This window comes from Mchenga conophoros, linkage group LG3, assembly GCF_057382185.1.
Source record: "Mchenga conophoros isolate Kocher_MC1m ecotype Shallow Benthic linkage group LG3, M_conophoros_male_GT1.1, whole genome shotgun sequence".
Taxonomy (NCBI): domain Eukaryota; kingdom Metazoa; phylum Chordata; class Actinopteri; order Cichliformes; family Cichlidae; genus Mchenga; species Mchenga conophoros.
Genome location: NC_140528.1, coordinates 19,078,442 through 19,100,739, shown reverse-complemented (window position 1 = coordinate 19,100,739; position 22,298 = coordinate 19,078,442). Strand labels below are relative to the sequence as shown.

The following is a 22,298-nucleotide window of genomic DNA, read 5'->3' as shown; positions in this document are numbered from 1 at the left end:
TTTATGTAAATTCGACAAGCTAAACGCATTCTGTACTGTACAGCAGGAGTCCCCAACCTTTTTGCACCACAGACCACTTTAATGTCAGACGATATTTTCAGGGAACGACCTTTAAGGTGTCGCGGATAAATACAACAAAAGAATAAAAAAAAGAAACTGTGGTATTTTGTAAATATAATAATAAACGTGACTTGAGCTGTGCGCCAACAACAATGACAGTGACATCCTCCTCTCTGCTTTTTAATGCTCTCTGGTCGCTATGGTAACGCGTAAATAGTTCTTTCAAAATAAGACACAACTACAACCATACATTTCACACCGGAGGATCAACTCTCGCGGAACGGTACCAAAAGACTCACGGACCAGGACCGGTCCGTGGGCCTATTAGGGACCGCTCCTGTACAGGAGACACTGGACTAGATTGATTGACAATGGTCTACAGCAATCAGAACGCACAACACGATGTACTGTAAAAAAAATAAATGAATCAGCGAAACAGCAAGTGTCACTTTTGGCCACGAACAATTTAGGGGAATTTTTATGAACAAACCCAGAGTGTTAAAAAAAACTTAAAACCATTTTTATTTCTCAGCAGCATCAATAGTAACAAAAACGCAATTTAGTTTCGCTGTCAAAGTCGATTTAACTGAAGTTACGTGTTTCCGGTTACTGTGGAGCTCCACAGCAGCTGCAGCCAGAAGCTGTTTCTACAGGATCCTGATGGACACTCAAAGCTTTTAGAAAATGTCCTCATTAGTTGTTTGCAGCAGAATATCAACCGATGTGAACCAAAACAACAAAAGTGCTCTGCACATGTGTGTGAGACTACAAATTCTAGAACCAGAACTGCTGATTTCATTACTCTGAACTTTTAAAGGCAGAGTTTGTATCTGAGAGCAGGGACACTTGCTGTGTTCAGTGTGACTCGTCTCTGCAGAAGGTCAGGGCTCTGATAGTTGCAGTTAGCGGGTGACTTACTGGGCAGGTGGCTCCTGAGTGTCTGTTGGAGTCAGGGTTCATTATGGTCCTGGTTGCTACTGGAAATAAAGAAACAAAAGGAGGGTGTGTTGTTCAGGAAGTACAGACTGTAGCTCAGCAGGTAGAATTACTAACTGGAAGGTTGGAGGTTTGATCCCTGGCTGCTCCAGTCTGCACGCCACGGTATCCTTGGGCAAGATGTGGAACCCCGACTTGCTCTCCGATGCATCCATCATAGTGTCATTGTTAGAAAAAGAAGTGCTTGTGTGAATGAAGCACGCTGTATAAAATGCTTTGACTGCTCATACAGAAAAGCAGCTCATAAGAACTGGGTCATTTTCCAGATAATTCCACTATTAAGACAACAGACATTTGGGAGGCTTTCTCTGAGAGTAACACTGAAAGTCTTGCTGCTCCTCCACAAAATGAACTTCAGATTAAAGACACAGCTCAGCTAAACACAACTCAAACTAATCTACACTATTTTTCTTTATTACGCAGCGTTTTTATAACTATTTCCAGATGTTTCTAAAGATGGAAACAGAATTAAACTCCAGCCTGATGCGTTTCTGAGGTTCCTGACTCTGACCGTCCCTCAAACGCCTCTCTGGGCGTTTCCTTCCGTCGCTTTTACTTTCGCTTTCGTGAATGTTGTGGCGCAGTTGATCGTCTCCATGTTAAGGTAACGTTAGCAGTCTGTACTGTTTTCCTGGCTAACATCAGCTGTGTGCAGCTTAGTTTCAGCATAAATCTGCTTCGTTTTATGTGAGATCAGAGTCTGGGAACGAGACAGAAACAGTTGATGATCAGCAGCTGAACTCGATGTTACTGTGGATCCACTGACTGATGTCTGTAGGCAGCTTCTCCTGCCTCCATCAGTCTGTTACGGAAGCCCGTTTCCGCCACAAAAAAGGATCCATTCTCGAAATTTCGACTTATAACTCGAAAATTTTGAGAAAAGTAGCTCGAAATTTCGAGTTAGTTCTGCCAATCAGTAATCCAGCTACAATGCGCACTCAAACCCGCATCGCAACAAACCGGCGCTTTCGAGAGTACGTTAGCTGATATTAACGCCATGTGATTCAGCTGATAACAGAAGGATTTCATCATTTGTGAAGCCACACAGACAATAATCAGCGACTTGTGCATTTATGACTGGCTGTAATTCTGGTGTCTTAGCTGTAGCATTTGTAGCTGAGGGCTTCAGCTTCCGGGTTAGAAGGAAATTACGTCATTCACGTAAATGACTGATTGACAGCACTAACTCTTAATTTTGAGTTAGTTTTTTCAAAATTCCAAGTTAATAAGTCGAAATTACGATAAAATAAATCGAAATTTCGAGTTCTGGATCCTTCTTTTTTTTAGTGACGCAAACGGGCTTCCAGTGTGTGGATGTTGTTTAACTGCTGACAGTGAGACAGGCTGTCCTAAGAGTCACTGCCAACACTTCATCTATAAAATGCATTTCTCTGCTCGTTCGCTATAGTCTGCTGTCGTATTTGTATGCAGGTTATTTTCAGTTTAACTGCTGATGTTCATTCGTGTATTGTAGGTGAATGCGTTGATGATTGATCATAAATTAGTAAACTGGCCGTTTTTGCTCAATAATTCCTGTTTCATGTTCAAACCGTCAGACAGAAACTCTGCGTTTGTTTTTATGTTCTTCAGCCTGTTGTTCTTGAGGTCATCTGTGATGCGTTCAATGACCCTCCACATGCTCTGAGGCTCATTTGAAGAGAAACAGAACTTCATCTTTAGAGCATAAGTGGGTTTTTGCCCTCTTTATGCCCGCGGTCAGGCTCTGTTTATTGTAGTATAACACTCATAGGACACAGTGACCCACTGCACACACACTGCACACACACTGCACACACACTGCACACACACTGCACACACACTGCACACAATGACAGCTGCAGAGTTTGTGTCTGATGTATTAAGTATGAAACACTGTTGGGTTAAAATCTGGTCAGAATGAATCCAGGTGCAGGTGTGTCAGTTTAGGACCACTGGACTAACATCCAAGTGCTCACAATATAAAGTGTATTCTGTAGTAACATCCTGGTGTTGCAGCAACAGTCCCACATGGAAACGTCAACACTCAAACTCAAAATCTCTTTTTGTCAACAATAAAATGACAGCAGACCAATTTGAACAAAGTTGGTAAAAAGCTTCAGAAAATAGTAAAATATTAAAAAGTGTCTGGATGCTCAATCATCCAGTAAATCCCCAAAGAGTTGATTCTGTTCATCTGGACGTTTTCAGCAGCATGGATCAGTGTGAGGACAGAGAGGAGGGAGTCCCTCCCTCTAAAAGCACTCTGTGTGGGGAACATGAGAGCCAGACCAAAGCTCAGAGGTGAGATGACCATCTCTAACTGTCCATGACTCTTCTCCATGTCACAGCTCAGCACTCACATCACTGCTCCATCATTATTCACACTCATACCTCTGTGTGTGTTGTTTTAAAGCCCAGAGCTGTGGGGCGTACCAGGCTCAGCTGGACATAACCCTGAAACTAATCCAGAGCCTGGACCTGAACCCAGCTGTGTTTCCTTAAAGAGCAACAGGTCGAAGGATATCGGTGCTTTGCTTCAAACACAGTGTAGGGAGGAGCTTCCACTCAGGTGTTTCAGGTGTTGCTGGATGGAGGAGGACAAATAGTTTTTCCCTTCAGTGACACTTCAGCAGCTCAATGTTCTGGGAGATGTTTGTCTTTATGAAGGTTTATGGATTCTTGTTCTTACTTTGGTTAAACTGAGCAATACATTTTCCATCTAACATTTAAAGTAAATTTCCAGGTAGTAGAAAAAAGATCTGCAGCTTCAGCCTCTGTATTGTATGATGCTGCAGAATGCTGTGGTAGCTGTTTGGTTCCGGGTGCCTCTCACTCTGTACAAAGTCGAAGTCTTTTCTTCACAGCTGAAACTGAGACTTACTAGGATCATTATAAAGCTGCGATTGAAGCTGTTGTCCTGTGAGCCGCCTATCACGCAAGCTGTTAACTCTCAGAAAATTGTTCTCTGATTCAGTTGTGTCTTTGGGTCTGCCAGATCTCTTCCTGTCACAGTTTGTTTCTGAGTCTTTGATGGTGAAGGCCCACCAGACACACTTCGGAGTACTCCGAAGAGCGAGAAGGGCGGAAGTCCGAGACTTGCAAAATGATCTAACTTCCATCGCACTGCTCAGGTTGCCTAGCAACCATGACACTAACAGCTAGAAACATTTCATACAGAATTATTTGACAGAAATGAAGGAAAAAAAATGTTTTTTTTTATCAGATGTTTTGATTTGTTGAGTATCTGAGGCTGAGACCAAGGGACTGTAAAAACATGATTGTTGGGCTATATTTCTATATCCAACTTTATTTTTAAGCTTAGCTAGTACAGAGCTTTCCAAAGTTTGGGGCCCGCCCTCTGGGGGGGCGCAGAGCCATTGCGGGGGGGGCACTGTATGAAAAGGAAAAAAAAAAAGAAAGAATGCTTGGATGCTGCTAGCATAATTGACAGGTTTTTGACGGGGCTCCCGTCAAAAACCTGTCAAAAAAACGCAAAGGGGGAGATGAAGCATCCAAACCAACTTCCTTCCAAGCCAAAGACTAGGAAATATGGTGAAGCATATCTTCCCTTTGGCTTCACCTGCACAAGTGCCAATGTAGGTCTCCCCTGCAGAATTGCTTTTCCCTGCGTCAGGAGCAGCACTGGGCTCTCCAAATCACAAACAGTATCCCACATTCTTGATTTTTATTTCACAAACACTTGTTGTAATGACTAACTACTCCTGACATTTTGGAGATGTTAGCTCTTCATACAGTAAAGTTACAGTGGGATCCAAATAACATCAGGCTGAGCCTGCCACGATTTGTTCCCCCTGTCTAAATCACGGACAAACAGGATCCCACAGCTGTTTATGTTTTTAAACCCATTTTGCACAGAGAGGCATTTTTTGACAAATGTATTGACAGCAATGTTGAATATTATTACACAGGAAAAAAACAACTACACGTAAAATAATCACACCATGACGCCTATACCTTTCTAAATAGTGGGACATTAACTGCGTGTGTGTATGTAAGTGTGTAAAACCTGCAGATACAGACAAAATACTGACTATCTGCCATTCTGCAATTCATCTCATGTAAAAAATAACGTGGTGCACAGCGTGATGTGAAAAAAGGCACATACCTTTGACGTTGCGTGATGAACTCTGTATTCCTCGTCCAGATGTCAACGCAAAAAAGGAGTTTTAAAAAATCTCAGTGTTCGGTGATTCGAAACGCCGTTTACGTGGACGAAACAGCTGCGTTTTGAAAAATACCCGTGTAGGTGCGGACGTAGTGTAAAATAGTTAGTTTATTTTCTTACTACCTGTAATTTATTGCAGATCACTTGTATTTGCTTAATATTTTTCTAAATGTTTGAGGTGTGAAATAAACCGCAATGGAGCAAAATATGGGTGTGTGTGGTTGGAGGATGTGTTCGTGCGTGCGTCAAAGGTCAGGGAGTAAAAGTGTGTTTTAAAGGAGGTTTAAAAGCAGCGAGTGAAGGAGCCTGTCGAGGTAAATCGTTCCATAACTGATCAAATTCAGTTGGTGGACCTCTGTGTGAAATCAAGCATCTGGTTCACAGAGAGGATAACCCTCACATGGGCTGTACAACATTATATAGGGAGACAAAAACAGAGATTATCGTAGCCATCGCTCTCTCGCATGGACGTGGCAGTCTTGCTGTCTGCTGCGAATCCTCCCCGTACCTCCGTGACCTCGTCTGGTATCTGCTCCCTCCTCTGTAAGAGACAGTAAAGGAAAACATGTCTCTGCCTAGTCTTGAAAATCTAATCTTATCATCCATTGTTCTTCTAGGGCCTCTTCTTCTTGTGGCCTCAGCTAACTGCTAATATTTAAATGGCTAACATTAACATGTGTGCCAGCCAGGTTAACATTTATGATGAACTATGATTAATTAACTGATGTTGAAACTGGAGCTTTACTGACCTCTGAAATTCCTCCTAAAGTGTTATTCAGTGTTGTGACAGTCAGCTGCTTCAGCTGCTGCTGGGATGGGCTGTGGCAAAGAGAACAGAGAAAATCCAAATCAGAGTTTTTCTCTGAATTAAAAGCAAGGAAACAACAATATATTCTACATGGTGAAACTGATGGTTTATGGTGTTTGGGTCTGTTTTTCTGTATTCATGCAGATAAAGTCTAAACTCAGATGAATTATACCATCAAATGTTAAAGGAAAATATGAGGATGAGTGTCTGTGAGCTGAGAAGGACGTGAAGCGAGCAGTTTATCCCAGAGCTGAAGCTGCTCTGTGTGCAGAGATGAGCTCAGATTCCTGCTGTGATTGATCAACAGTCACAGAAATGTAGACTTGTAGTTATTACTGCAGTATGGTCACAGCCAGTGTTGGGGAGTAACGGAATACATGTACCGCCGTTACGTATTTAAAATACAAAATATGAGTAACTGTATTCCGTTACAGTTACCGTTTAAAAAGGTGGTATTCAGAATACAGTTACTTTGTTGAAATAAATGGATTACACTGCGGTACTTTCCTGTTTCATTTTGTCGTGGGTCAGGACTGTTTGGGTTTTGTTTGACAGCTACGTTCTGTTGTTCCAGGCGGCAGCGTTGCGGTTGCCATGGTTACAGGGCGACACTCTCTCTCTCTCTGCGACTGTGTGTTTCCTGGGTGAGAGAGCGCCTTTTCGTTGTTGTTGTTGTGCTAAGCTAACAGGCAGAATGCTACAAGCATACCTCTAAAGAATGTAGCATCATGGGCAGTATAGTCCGTGTTGCAGGGAGAATGGACTGCCATACACGTTATGTGTCTGTGAGCGCGAGGAGGGAGAAAAAGGGGAGTGGAAACGTACGAGCAGTCATCGAGAAAAAACGGGAGCTGGAAGCATGTAAATATAAAAATAACCACTGCAGCCAAGAAGAGTGCCTGACGAGCCCAGTTGTAAGTAAGCTATTAAGACTCGACTGTACGCTGTGTTCGTGTTTTCCTCCGAAAACAATAAGTTCCGTTGGAGCAGCCTTTCAACGCCTCTCTCTGTCTCTCGCAAGAAAAGTTGACCCACACAACAAAGTAAAGCTATTTTTCAGCTACGAGCCGACAGGGACCCCGCCGTATTAGTCAGAGGCCCTTTACTACAGTTCGGAGTCGCGGACCTTCAGTAATAGTAATAAATCACACAGCAATAGTACATTCACGTTGTTGTAAAAAGCACGATAATATATTAAGTAATCCAAAGTATTCAGAATACGTTACTGTCATTGAGTAACGTAACGGAATACGTTACAGAATACATTTTGGGGCATGTATTCTGTATTCTGTAATGGAATACATTTTAAAAGTAACCTTCCCAACACTGGTCACAGCAGATACTGATAAACATGTATTATGAGGATGGATGATCAAGTTTCTCACTCTCTCCTTTAAATCTCAGTTTTTTCTTCTTCACAGTTTATCTGTTAATTTATTAATGAATAACACTGAAAGAGTTTCTGTTATATTTCCCCTTGAACATCAGCTTATTAGGGCGGCATTAGGAAATAGCCCCCCTCCAAAGAATGAATAAATGAATGATGATAATAATAAAATGATTCAAAAGCAGAGCTCAGAGTGGTAGAATGGTCAAACATGGATCCACGGGTGGTTCAACTGCATTTGGTGACGTGACTAAAGCAAATCTTTCAAATAATCCCACCATCAACGGGATGTTGTCTCCTTTACTACGGTTACTTTACTTTGTCACCGTGTAAGTTTCTTTGAAATGAACCAAATTCTTTTATTTGTTGGTTGTTGCATATTTAACCTCTACAGTCAGGAAAGGAGGAGATGAGGCCTCAACAATGTTGGGTTGTAGCTGTGGTTCAGGTTAGAGTGAGTGTCCATGGAATAAATGTAAGTCAGTGAACTGGAAACATGACTGTGTTCAAACTTTGTTTTCCTTTTTATAATGAGTCTAATCAAAGGTGGATAGAAGTATCTCCACTGTGACTTTTCTGTGTCACCATCAGAGCTTCTGCACAGTGTGGAGAAAGATCCAGAAGCAGAGCTGGACTGCAGACAGCCAGTCAGAGCAGCTGTGTACAAAGTAAGACTGAACATCTGTCTGCTGATGGACTCATTTCTGAAAACTGGACTTCTTGTGTTGTTCAGACATTGAAGAGTTTTCTTTCTCTTTAGTCTCATTGTTTTTCTTTCTTTCAGCAGATGTTGGTCTGCAGGAGGTTTTAGATGAACATAAGATCAGTCTGAGGAGGAGATGTGAACGTGTGACTGAAGGAAGTGATGAAACAGGAAGTAGAACCCCCCTCAACAGGATCTACACTGAGCTCTACATCACAGAGGGACAGAGTGAAGAGGTTCATACCCAACATGAGGTGAGGCAGCTGGAGACAGCTTCCAAGATGGACGCCCTCCATGACGCTCCAATCAGGTGCCAGGACATCTTTAAAGCCTTACCTGACCAACAGAGACCCATCAGAGTGGTTCTGACCAACGGCGTGGCTGGTGTTGGAAAAACCTTCTCAGTGCAGAAGTTCACTCTGGACTGGGCAGAGGGCTTGGAGAACCAACATGTCAGTGTGGTGGTTCTGCTTTCATTCAGGGAGCTGAACCTGATCAGAGATGAGCAGTACAGTCTTCTGGAGCTGCTCCATGTTTTCCATCCAACATTACAGAAGGTCACAGCAGAGAAGCTGGCTGTCTCTCAGCTTTTGTTCATCTTTGATGGCCTGGATGAAAGCAGACTTTCATTGGATTTCACCAACAGGAAGCTGCTGTCTGATGTCACACAGAAGTCATCAGTCAGCCAGCTGCTGACAAACCTCATCCAGGGGAATCTGCTTCCCTCGGCTCTCGTCTGGATAACTTCCCGACCCGCAGCAGCCAATCAGATCCCTCCTACATGTGTTGACAGGCTAACAGAAGTACGAGGCTTCACTGACGCCCAGAAGGAGGAGTACTTCAGGAGGAGATTCAGTGATGAAGAGCTGTCCAGAAGAATCATCTCCCACATGAAGACATCCAGGAGCCTCCACATCATGTGTAGAATCCCAGTCTTCTGCTGGATCACTGCTACAGTTCTGGAGCACATGTTGACTACAGAGCAGAGAGGAGAGCTGCCCAAGACCCTGACTGACATGTACTCACACTTCCTGCTGGTTCAGACAAAGAGGAAGAAGAACAAGTACCATGAGGGACGTGAGACGAGTCCACGGGAGCTGACGGAGGCTGACAGGGAAGTTCTTCTGAAGCTGGGGAGGCTGGCGTTTGAACATCTGGAGAAAGGAAACATCATGTTCTACCAAGAAGACCTGGAGCAGTGTGGTCTGGATGTGACAGAGGCCTCGGTGTACTCAGGAGTTTGTACAGAGATCTTCAAAAGAGAGTGTGTGATCTTCCAGAAACCAGTCTACTGCTTTGTTCATCTGAGCATTCAGGAGTTTCTGGCTGCAGTCTACATGTTCCACTGTCACACCAACAGGAAGACAAAGGTGCTGAAGAACTTTTTGGGACAAAAATACAACGAGTCCTCTCTGGATGATTTCCTTAAACGAGCCATTAAGAAATCCCTCCAGAGTAAAAATGGCCACCTGGACCTGTTTGTTCGCTTCCTTCATGGCCTCTGTCTGGAGTCCAACCAGAGACTCTTAGTAGGTCTGCTGGGTCAGACAGAGATCAGTCCAGGAACCATCCAGAGAGTCATCAACAACCTGAAGAAGATGAACAGTGATGAAATCTCTCCTGACAGAAGCATCAACATCTTCCACTGTCTGATGGAGATGAACCACCTCTCATTATTTCAGGAGATCCAAGAGTTCCTGAAGTCAGAGAACAGATCAGAGAAGGAACTCTCTGAGATCCAGTGCTCAGCTCTGGTCTTCATGCTGCAGATGTCAGAGGAGGTTCTGGATGAGTTGGACCTGCAGAAGTACAACACATCATGGCATGGACGACAGAGACTGATTCCAGCTGTGAGGAACTGCAGAAAGGCTGGGTGAGTCCAGATGTGATCATTAACATCATTGATCAGTGTAGGTTAGTAGTTTAATGTTGAAAATAAAATCAGATTGTAACCACAAAGTGTTTGTGTCCGTACGCTGCAACCTTCCACACCATTCCTTTATTGTACAGACTCAGCAGCAGCTCCATGGATCCCAAATCCAAGAGTGGAGAACAGATTTGAAGTGTGTCACATCCATGCAGTCACAGCTGTTTCCACCATGTTTCCACTGATATTAATCCTGTTCAATGACACGTTTCATATCAGTGAATATGTTCTTTAGGACGTCCACTGACATGTTTAAGTGTCCTGCTGGAAATCACTCAAATCATCCATGAAATCCATGAAAAATCCTTTTAGTGATTCTAACTTCACCCTCTGTCCTCTCTCTCTCTCCATCCTCCTCACTGCTTCTTTCACTGATAATCACACAAACATCGTATTCAGCTACAAAATAACACAATAATATCATCTGATGATCATTATTATAAGAGCAGGATCCATATTTGATATCAGAGTAACACACTGCTTGGTTATGTGCAGTCATCATCAGTGACTGTGGGTCAAACAGAAGCTCTCTGATTGGTTGCTGACCTTGGTCACCTGTCCACTCTCACCTGTTTGTGTTTGCTCTCTCTTTGCTGTCTCCATCCTCTCTCTCCTTTCTCTCCCTCTCTGTCTTTGTACGTCACTCAGGTCCAATGGAAACAGTGACATTTACAAACCAATCAAAGACAAACTGATCCATGTCAGGTTATAACAATATTCAAAGTGAATACAGGCTGCTGCTGGACACAGACAGGTAACATCATTTTGACTTGCTGTCACCTGGATCTGGACTCATAAACACTGAAGCCCTGAACAGGAATACAAATCATTTTCTGCCAACTAGCGACACAGCAGCAGATAATGGCTCAGAAAGCTCAAATGAGCCAATCATTTCTGTGTTTAGTTCCCCTGAAATCAGATCTGATATCAGCAGCTCTGAGTTCATTTATCATTATTGTCCAGTGATGAGATTTCTGCTCCGTTTGGTAACAGTCAGCAGGTTTTTCCTGCGTGTGGACGTGAACAGTCGTACCTGACAGCAGGTAGCAAACAGAGATCATCTTTCCAGCTGGAACTCTTCACTGAGCTGAACTCATTCAAAATGTTCTGGAGTCAAAACAGGAAACAGTCCAAATGTGTGTCTTCACTCTGACTCTGGATCAGATCTCAGTGACAGACTGTGGACATTATGGAAGCCTAAATGTGACACCATCTTCCTCCTTCATCTGCAGATTAAAGCCAAACAAAGATTCTCATTAAAAGTCTGCAGGTCTGAGAGAGACTCAATCGTTGTGTCATGTCAAACACAGTAAGAGGAGCTGAAGCACAGATGTGAAGAGCAGATTCATCAGATTATGACCTCACTCTGTTTTGTCTTCATATACATTCAGTCTGTGTTTATAATGCAGATTTTCTGCTTTTATAATAACACATTTTATATTTTCTATCATCACAGACTGACTCGGTGTCAACTCTCAGAGTCTCACTGTGAAGTTGTGGCCTCAGCTCTGAAGTCCAACCCCTCCCATCTGACACAGCTGGACATGAGTTGGAATGATGACTACTACAACCTCCAGGATTCAGGTGTGAAGCTTCTGTGTGCTGGACTGGTGAGTCCAAACTGTCGACTGGAGACTCTGAGGTGAGTTCACTGACTGCGGCTGTTGTTGTTTTTCTATATTTCAGGTCTTTGATGTTTGAAACTTTCTTCAGTTCCTAAATGTTCAGGATGTGTCTGAAGACAAATGTGAAGAAGTTTGAGTGCTTTAAGAAATGTTGTCTTTCTAAACGACTGAACAACAGTTTTTCCTTTTGGCTCCAAACAGAAGTGACAGACTTGAGCAGGGTTCATTTAAAGGCTGACAGAAGTGGAGTGGTGACGGGGAGATGTTTGACAGGACAGTGTTTCAGCCTCCACAGGTTCATGTTGTGCTCCATCAGTCAGTGAAGATGAAGTCAGTGCTGATGAGGCTGTAGAGTGTGTGAGGGATGTGAATGAGGATGATGAAGATCTGATGATAGCAGATAAAAACAGGCTGCAGAGACTTTGAGCCATACAGGGCACACAGTGTGTGTACAGAACAGCTGAAATCATTATGGAGGCCTCACTGGGATATGGAAGCATCATAGTACAGCTTCAGTGAAGCTTTAAAGTCTCTGATATGAGATGAGAAATGAAGCAGCCAGAGCTTTTTCATGAGTGGAAATCCACTGTGACTGTGAGCTGCTGCTACAGCCTCCAGATTAGCCAGCAGCTCATCCTGCTCAACATTTTCTCACCAACTTTAATGGAAGTGTGATGTTTTCAGCTGGAGTGATGGTCAGGGTGGCCTCCCTCTCCTCTTCTTCTCCTCTTCCTCTTTCATTTGTAAAGCCACTTCTGCTGCTTTCATTCATTTGGAAGTCCTGTAGCTGAGTTTGGGAGAGACTAACAGCCTCGGCAGCAGAGGGGAGAAAGGCTGTAACACCACCACTTTACTCTGTTCTACCTGTCACATCATTTTATCAGGAAACAAATATGCTCATGTTTTTACTATGTTTGTCTTGAAGATGTAAGAAGATCACATGGTGCTTTTTATTATTGTGTTGGTTTGTTTCCTGTCTCTTGGATGGAGCCCAGCTGTGCGTGGCCCCTGGGCCTGTGGTCAGAGTGTGTGCTGGATAATCCGGCCCAGGATGAGGCCAAACTGACATGGGATGAAATGTCTGTCACATAATTGAGCTTAGTGTAGTTTCATTTCTGCACAATTTAAAAACAACCAAAACTTTGTTCTGTCTTTTCTATGTTATACTGTAGACTTTCTTTGATACTGTGTCCAAAAGGAGCAGCTTTTACTTTGAAGGGGTGGCGTCTCTGTTTCCTCTTCAGGTTGGATGATGGAAGCAAATGAGTGTGTGATGTTCTTTCAGTGTTGCACTTTGTAGACGCTCCCTGAGCACTGGTCTCACAGCCAGCTGCACATAGAGACCAGTGTTGTTAGTCCAGGTCAGAAGATGACTTGTTGGAATGAAAATGAGCTTGTAGTTTGTCTGCTTTAATAATGTGACTGGAAAAAGGTGTTGGACTTCAAATATGTCCATTTCTTTCACACTTCACCTTTAAAAGTGAAGCCTTGTGGTTCCTGGAAGGAAAAACACGACTTTTTCAAGTCTTTGTCCTGTTTTTATGATAAATGTACGACTTTAATCTGAAACATTCAGAGTTTTTTCTCTTGTTGTGTTTGTTTGAAGCTGCTTCCTGTTGGCTTCAGCTGTTTGGAGTTTCCATTTTCTAAACTTCTACATTCTGAACCTTCTTCAGCTCTGAACAGATGATGAAACACTGAATGATTTCAAGCTCACACTTTGTCTAATAAACTTACATCTTTCATTCATTATACAGATTGAGGGGCTGTGGTTTGTCAGAGATCAGCTGTGATTATCTGGCAGCAGCACTGAAGTCCAACCCCTCCCATCTGAGACAGCTGGACCTGAGCGTGAACAAGCTGCAGGATTCAGGAGTGAAGCATCTGTGTGGTTTCCTGGAGAGTCCAGGATGTGGACTTGAAACTCTGGGGTCAGTCAGCATGTTTTAGTTGTGCTGAGATGAATATGATGTGAAAGTTGTGCTGACACTAAACTGCAGACATCAGGCTGATATTATACTGATCCACACTGAGGATCTTCATGGTAAAGTCTGTTTTCTTCTTCTCTGGTTTAGTCCATTGACTGTAGCAGAACAATGTTCACATTTCAAACCTTCAAAGAAGAAGAAAAATCCTCCACTGGATAATTCACTGTGAAACTCTCCAACTCTTCATTCCACCTTAAAGTCTGTCTGACACTGAAATCCAAAGCAAAATGTGCGTTTGCTTTACAGACAGCAGTCCAACACAAACATACACACATCATCCAAAACACAGTCCAACATCCAAATCTCCTCCACTGCCAGCATGAATGATGGGAAAGAGAAGGAGGAACACTCTGACATTCAGGGTTAGAATGAGTTTCATGAAGCAGACTGTGAAGATCAAAGCTGCATTAGAAAGCTTACATCAGGGGTGTCAAACTCAAATACACAGTGGGCCAAAATTCAAAACTGGATCAAAGTCGCGGGCTAACATTAATATTCATTGAAAAAAAATCTTCCTCCAAATATAACAAGGAATCTTTTCTTATGGACTCAAACAAGTTTTGCTGAAAAACTGAATATGGAACAAGCAAAGCTTAATACTAAACAATATATATAACTTATATAACCATATATATAACTTAATATTACACACATTAAATAACACATCAGTGGAATTCATTTCTTAAATAAAAAATGTATTTGCAGCCTTCTGAATTAAATTTTATCATTTTATCAAATTTTCATCATATTCTCCCACCTGTCCAGAAAGCTCCTGTTTTCTGCATTTCTTTTTTATAGTTATTTTTTATGGCTTCGTGGGCCAAATTTGTCCCGCTGCCCAGAGTTTGACACCTATGGCTTACACCTGACCCAGAGGGGCCATCACATCACATTTAGAAGCTCCCCTAATGGAGCCACAACACATGTCCAACACTTAGTCTGTCTTGTTGGACCAACTGGAAGAAATGATTCAAGGACTTAGTCACAGAACAGAGATTCAAATCTCCAAAATCCAACTGGCTGCATCAGGACATATAGTCTGAAACTCTGCACAGTTTCCTGTTTGAAGCTGCTTCCTGTTGGCTTCAGCTGTTTGGAGTTTCCATTTTCTAAACTTCTACATTCTGAACCTTCTTCAGCTCTGAACAGATGATGAAACACTGAATGATTTCAAGCTCACACTTTGTCTAATAAACTTACGTCTTTCATTCTTTATACAGATTGAGCTGTGGTTTGTCAGAGATCAGCTGTGATTATCTGGCAGCAGCACTGAAGTCCAACCCCTCCCATCTGAGAGAGCTGGAGCTGAGCTGGAACTACAACCTGCAGGATTCAGGAGTGAAGCATCTGTGTGGTTTCCTTAAGAGTCCAGGATGTGGACTTGAAACTCTGGGGTCAGTCAGCATGTTTTAGTTGTGCTGAGATGAATATGATGTGAAAGTTGTGCTGACACTAAACTGCAGACATCAGGCTGATATTATACTGATCCACACTGAGGATCTTCATGGTAAAGTCTGTTTTCTTCTTCTCTGGTTTAGTCCATTGACTGCAGCAGAACAATGTTCACATTTCAAACCTTCAAAGAAGAAGAAAATCCTCCACTGGATAATTCACTGTGAAACTCTCCAACTCTTCATTCCACCTTAAAGTCTGTCTGACACTGAAATCCAAAGCAAAATGTGCGTTTGCTTTACAGACAGCAGTCCAACACAAACATACACACATCATCCAAAACACAGTCCAACATCCAAATCTCCTCCACTGCCAGCATGAATGATGGGAAAGAGAAGGAGGAACACTCTGACATTCAGGGTTAGAATGAGTTTCATGAAGCAGACTGTGAAGATCAAAGCTGCATTAGAAAGCTTACATCAGGGGTGTCAAACTCAAATACACAGTGGGCCAAAATTCAAAACTGGATCAAAGTCGCGGGCTAACATTAATATTCATTGAAAAAAAATCTTCCTCCAAATATAACAAGGAATCTTTTCTTATGGAGTCAAACAAGTTTTGCTGAAAAACTGAATATGGAACAAGCAAAGCTTAATACTAAACAATATATATAACTTAATATTACACACATTAAATAACACATCAGTGGAATTCATTTCTTAAATAAAAAATGTATTTGCAGCCTTCTGAATTAAATTTTATCATTTTATCAAATTTTCATCATATTCTCCCACCTGTCCAGAAAGCTCCTGTTTTCTGCATTTCTTTTTTATAGTTATTTTTTATGGCTTCGTGGGCCAAATTTGTCCCGCTGCCCAGAGTTTGACACCTATGGCTTACACCTGACCCAGAGGGGCCATCACATCACATTTAGAAGCTCCCCTAATGGAGCCACAACACATGTCCAACACTTAGTCTGTCTTGTTGGACCAACTGGAAGAAATGATTCAAGGACTTAGTCACAGAACAGAGATTCAAATCTCCAAAATCCAACTGGCTGCATCAGGACATATAGTCTGAAACTCTGCACAGTTTCCTGTTTGAAGCTGCTTCCTGTTGGCTTCAGCTGTTTGGAGTTTCCATTTTCTAAACTTCTACATTCTGAACCTTCTTCAGCTCTGAACAGATGATGAAACACTGAATGATTTCAAGCTCACACTTTGTCTAATAAACTTACATCTTTCATTCTTTATACAGATTGGGGGGCTGTGGTTTGTCAGAGATCAGCTGTGATTATCTGGCAGCAGCACTGAAGTCCAACCCCTCCCATCTGAGAGAGCTGGAGCTGAGCTACAACAACAAGCTGCAGGATTCAGGAGTGAAGCAGCTGTCTGATCTTCAGCAGAGTCCAGACTACAGACTGGAGACTCTGAGGTCAGTAGAGTGATGGAGTGAGTGGGTGGTGCTGTCAGCAGTATTGTACTAAACACAGTCAGTATGAAACAAAGATCCAGTGTTTCCTGTAAAGCTGCAGCTTCTCAGTGAAGCTGTGAGAGGAGAATGGTGACAGGCTTCAGGATTGGACACAAACACTTCCTGTTTCTGACCTTTATGGTCACCATAGTAACGGCTGACACGCTCTGATCAAACACTGTCAACAGCCAATCAGCTCTCTGAACAAAGCAGCACGCAGACCAATGACTGCATTCATTTCCAAGTTTAAAGCAGTGAAGAACACAGTCTGTAGGTGAGGAAGAATTTAGTGAGAGCAGATGTTTGGATGGAATTCCTCCAGTTAACAGCTGGAACCGTCCATCTGGATTGTTGGGCTTGTTGTTGGGGTTCCTACAGAGCTCAGAGTGGACACACCAAGGTTCTTCTAATGAATGAAAGTCCAAACTCGAACTAGGAGGGAAAAACATTTTCATCAACTTCAATAAAAATCCAAAGATTAGAAAAAGTGAAGCAACAATGAGTCCTAGTACAGTCCCAGCACTGAAGTCCCTGCTGCTCTTTATACTGGATGTGCTGCATCACTGACTGACAGCTGATGAAGAGTCTCTGGAAACACTCGTTTATCTCCTCTGCTCTTCCTTCTTCTCTCTGCAGGTGGTGATGATGGTAAACAGGACGGTGTGTGTGCTGAGAGAGGAGGAGCTGTGTCCTGATGATCCAGAGAGGTTGAAGCAGCAGCAGCTTGTGTGTAGAGACGCTCTGACTGGGCCATGTTACTGGGAGGTGGAGAGGAGAGCTTCATCCAGCAGTGACTGACAGAGGAATGAGAAGAAGTGCAGATGACTGTCAGTGCTGCAGAGTGAACTGCTCTGAGAACAGCTCCACTGTCAGACACAATGTAGAGTCCAGCATCATCCCTGTGTGTCCCTCTGGATCTGACAGAGGATCATCAGTGTATCTGGACTGCTCTGCTGCTGCTCTGTCCTTCTACAGTCTCTGCACAGTCTCTGTCTGACTCTGGCTTCAGACCCTCCTGGATCAAACTCACCTGGAAAGACTTTCAAACATCACTCAATAGATTTGAATACAGAATATATTTGATATATACTGTAGATGTACTGTAGAGTTGCAGTTTGTCACTTGTAAATACAGTCTGTGAGCAGCTGTGAGCTGAAAGATCTTTCTAGAAACAGGAAATGTTTTCACTCTTCTGTTGCTTTTTCATATATTTCCACAACATTAATATTGATCCCACCTGTTTCACCTGTTTCATGCTTTTATACATAATAACAGGACACGTGTGATCTGAGCGCTGCTGTGGTTGCTGTGCTGCACGTCTTCATTTAGATAACAGAGACATCTAGTGGTTCAGAGGGAGAACTGCAGGAGGTGGAGCTGTGTTTTAGCATGGAAAACTTTTTATCTTTTAGGCGCAGATACAAATATGACAAGTATCAGTGTGAGATACAAAAGGTCACATCAGTCAGCAGAGGGAACAGTGATCACACAGCAATGTAAGAATAGAAACATAACAGTGAATCTGGACATGTATACAGAGGGAAGCAAACAAACAGGATGTAACACTACATTAAAGCCACAAATGGGAAGAAAACAAACACAAAGGAAAATATATTTGATCTCAGGAATCCAAATCAGATGCTTTAGAGCAGGGGTCGGCAACCCTGGGCACGCGTGTCACAGCTGGCAAGCGAAGGGTTAACTGATGGCACGACCATAGCTGGACTGGCCATCGGGCATACCGATGATGATTTTTCGTTTTTCTGGGCCAATGATGTTTTTTTTATGATTTTTTTTTTTTTGTAACGGTATAAACGATGGAAGGTGGTGGATTGGCCGGATGCTGGTCGATGTGTAGAAATAAGTCAGTTGTTTGGTGGTGGCTATGGCGGAGCTTCCACAGAGGCAGCAGGTGGATGAGGGAAAGGGGAGGCAGGAGGAGAGCCCCGAGGCGGCCGCCGGTCCGAGTGTTGGCCCCCTTGAACTTTCCCACATTTTGTCACATTACAGCACAAACATGAATCAGTTTTATTGGAATTCCACGTGAAAGACCAACACAAAGTGGAACGGAAATCATACATGATTCCAAACATTTTTTACAAATAAATAACTGCAAAGTGGGGTGTGCGTAATTATTCTGTCATGGAAAAACACACTGCCATCAACTTCTGCTTTGTTTTTGTTAAAATCACTGTAATATAATCACTGTACCTTTATATACATGTGACTTGTATTAATGCTGCTGCCCTCTTGTGGCTAAAGTGTAATTATGTTATTGTTATTAGGGAAAACATTTGAGAGTAACATGAAAAATGAGTCAGCACTTTGGCTTTAGCTGAAGAAATCCTCATTTTTATGTCATCAGTTATAGTTGCATGTATTCATTATCATAATTTAACCTTTAATATTGATGTCTTAAATTTATTTTGAGTAAATTAGCAATTTTATGGTATTTACAGTGGGGCAAAAAAGTATTTAGTCAGCCACCGATTGTGCAAGTTCCCCCACTTAAAATGATGACAGAGGTCAGTAATTTGCACCAGAGGTACACTTCAACTGTGAGAGACAGAATGTGGAAAAAAAATCCATGAATCCACATGGTAGGATTTGTAAAGAATTTATTCGTAAATCAGGGTGGAAAATAAGTATTTGGTCAATAACAAAAATACAACTCAATACTTTGTAACATAACCTTTGTTGGCAATAACAGAGGTCAAACGTTTACTATAGGTCTTACTATAGAATCATGAAGAACTTTGCCTACTTGTGTCTTGCTTTGCAGTGTAATTATATTGTCTTCAACGTTCCAGCGGATGGGTTCAAGCTACAAACCTATCACTCTTAATCTCTGCTTCCTCCTGCATCCTCTTTGTCTGTGCTTCCTCCTGCATCCTCCACTTCGTCTCTGCTTCCTCCTACATCCTCCTCTTCATCTCTGCTTGCTACTGCATCCTCCTCTTCATCTCTGCTTCCTTCTGCATCCTCCTGCATCTCCCTCAATTTCTACGGCGTACACCTCGGATGTCCCAACCAAAAAAAGGAAAAGGAAAGGTTAGACGTTATGTTATTGTAAATGTACGAAACACATGACAGGTTCGTTAAGTTTGATAAGATTTCTTTTTTCATTTTGTTTCATTCTTTCATTTTCTCCAGTTTTACAGACCTCATGTAAATATTTCCTTTGTTATTTTTCAGAATGCTGAAAACACCGTACACAGAAGATTTTCAAATATGAAGAGATAGTAGACAGGAGAGTTGTAAATGTAAGTAATTTAGCCTGCTGCTGTGCAGATTTGTTTGCATCTTTGGACTTCCCGGATTTGAACTGTGCCTGACTGACTATCCATAAGCTTTTGTATTTGATGAATCTTCACTAATTCAGCCACTGAGTCTGGATTTTGCTCCAAATAGGACATTAAATAAGAACATACCACCTGATACGACCTGGTCGTGCTGCCTTCCTGATGTTTACGTTCTTTAAAGTCCTCCTGACATCATGCTCAGAAGGAGTGATTGATGTGGAGGTGCTCCTTCCCATTCAGTAACATCTGCTTCAGTTAGTTTTGCTTGTGAGCCACAATGTAAGCAGTGTTGCTTTGCTGACATGCACTCGATGCTGGCAGTACAAGCATTGTAGTGGTTCTTATGTTTTTGTAAACTAATTGTATAATATATTGAGCCATTCAATAGTACACAAATGTTTATAAGCTCCTTTTTGTATGCAACTTGCATGTCTTTCTTAACTAAATGTTTGTTTATATCATGTTTTTCAGGAAAAAGAAGAAGTTAAAGTCAAGTGGAAGCCCTGCTCAACATGGTATGTAGTAACAACTTTGTTACTACAAAACTCTCCCCCTCTCCCTCACCACCATCTGTAAACATACATGTCTCAGTAATGCAGTTCATGCATGTTACTAACTAAACTTCTTCCCTGGAGTTTCTGTGCTCTCTCATCCAGCAGGTTCTGAAGGATCGTGGCTGCTGCTGTGGTCCTGCTTGACGTCTGCTTCATATATTATTACTCTCTGACTTGATTTGATTCATTTATATTACAATGAAGGTGTATAAAGCATGACATGAATATAGAAGATATTTCATCCTAAAAAATTGTCATATGTCACAACCTAAATGATCCTATTTTGTGTGTGTGGTTGTTGTTTGTTGTGTTTTTCTCCTGACAGTGGCAAAGTGTGGGATGACACATGGGAACCTGCGCAGTTTTACACACAGTAAACCAGGCACCACAGGTCGCAGAGATCGCACAGTTCACAGTTTGTAGTTCAGCATAAAAGTTCAAAATAAGATATTTACTGTACAATTCTAACCAGTGTCAGTCTCTGTTTCACTCTCTAACTGTGGCTTAAGTACATAAAACACTCATGAATCTGATCCATCAATAATATCTTCCCAGCACTCGATATCTCATAGTTTTACATATCAGCCAACATTATTGTCTACATCCTCATAAATATAGAAGTGACTTGGCTATTGTAACATATTGCAAGTTAAAGCAATACTGCACTGCACGTAAAGTAAGTAACATCTTGTATGAGGTGATTAGGGTCAGCAGTGCTGTGTATGGGAGCCTAAAGCAAAGCTAACTGCACCAGTAGCAGCTTCACAACATGTTGTATATTATACGTTTCTACCTGTTTGTAATATGTCATCTGTCATGTTTAGATGCAGTGACAATTGCACATTTGGAGTCGTGGTCATATGTGGTTTTTATAAACAGGGTATTATTTTTTTTAAATTGTCATTTTTTTCTATTTTTCTTGTTTGTTTGCACATCATTATTGTGTGCATATTGCATATGTAACATTACTTTTATTGTTAATATTATTATTAGATACCAAAGATACAATTTGATTAAGGGTTTTCCTGTCAAAATGTCAATAAAAATGCAATTACACGCGTAAACAATAGGATCAAAATACACTTTTAAAAAGTCTGTTGATCAAATACTGATTTTCAAAACATTCTAGAGGAAAATAGAGATAAAATAATCTGAATACTAACAGTGATCTTGGATGATGATGGAGGCTTGAATGGATTATTCTGTTTCAGTCAATAGGTTCATATCTATGACAATAATTTGATAAGTTTAACAGGTTGGTTCAGGCCTGGCAATACAGCAAATTTGATTTTTCTGGAAATCGACAGTGATACGTACTGTGCTTCAACATAATATTACTGTATTGTGTGTTTGTTTAACCTCTTTTTAAGTTTTGTGGATATTATACATGGTTGTGCTGAGGATATGTCGGCCAGTTTCCACTGGAAATGCCTTTTGGTTAAACTGTCAGGGAGGAATTTGCATTTGCACTGTTACATTTTTATATAAGTTTAATGCACATGAAAAGCAGCTGCTTATTTAAGTGAAAATACATTGATTGGTTTTTTTTTTTTGCACAAATGAAGTGGAGTTGTAAAGTATTTTGTCTCGTGTCAGTTATATCGTTATCGCACATTTTCAAATTTCTATCGTGATGAATATTTTTGGCCATATCGCCCTGCTCTACTTCTACAACACGCCTTGTGTAGATGAGTTAGTGAGGCAAACTGATCAGTGTCTGTTTAGTGTTTGGTTTTGTGAACGGCCTCTTTAATGCACGAGGGTGTGACCATCCACATCCTTGTATCTGTCCACTGTCAGCCATTCATTTTGTGCAAATCTGGCCAAGTCTTCCAAGTGTGCGTGTTTTTTTTCCTTCTGACCAGATGCAGCTTTCTGCAACATCACTTTAATGTCCTTATACTGATCACCACACTGT

The 22,298-nt window shown here is 41.8% G+C and overlaps 2 protein-coding genes across 4 annotated transcripts in view; both read left to right on the top strand.

Annotated features, from left to right (window-relative positions):
- Window positions 1-1,607: 1,607 nt before the first annotated feature.
- LOC146577563 (NACHT, LRR and PYD domains-containing protein 12-like) lies at window positions 1,608-21,960 on the top strand. Of its 3 annotated transcripts, XM_085268241.1 has the most exons (10): window positions 1,608-1,660; window positions 3,244-3,336; window positions 8,008-8,084; window positions 8,201-9,992; window positions 11,503-11,688; window positions 13,429-13,602; window positions 14,880-15,053; window positions 16,309-16,485; window positions 17,161-19,787; window positions 20,298-21,960. In XM_085268241.1, the coding sequence occupies exons 1-9, from the start codon at window positions 1,653-1,655 to the stop codon at window positions 17,165-17,167; spliced, it is 2,688 nt and encodes an 895-aa protein (XP_085124367.1). In that variant the 5' UTR covers window positions 1,608-1,652; the 3' UTR covers window positions 17,168-19,787; window positions 20,298-21,960. The 3 variants fall into 3 exon arrangements, with proteins under 3 accessions (XP_085124367.1, XP_085124366.1, XP_085124365.1); XM_085268240.1 differs by lacking the exon at window positions 1,608-1,660 and having other exon boundaries at window positions 2,857-3,336; window positions 8,204-9,992; XM_085268239.1 differs by lacking the exon at window positions 1,608-1,660 and having other exon boundaries at window positions 2,857-3,336.
- LOC146577557 (protein NLRC3-like) overlaps window positions 1,608-22,298 on the top strand; it is a 122,788-nt gene continuing 102,097 nt past the window's right edge. Inside the window, exon 1 of the mRNA XM_085268286.1 lies at window positions 1,608-1,660. The gene's annotated coding sequence lies outside the window, so the exon portion shown is untranslated. The remainder of the gene's footprint in view (window positions 1,661-22,298) is intronic.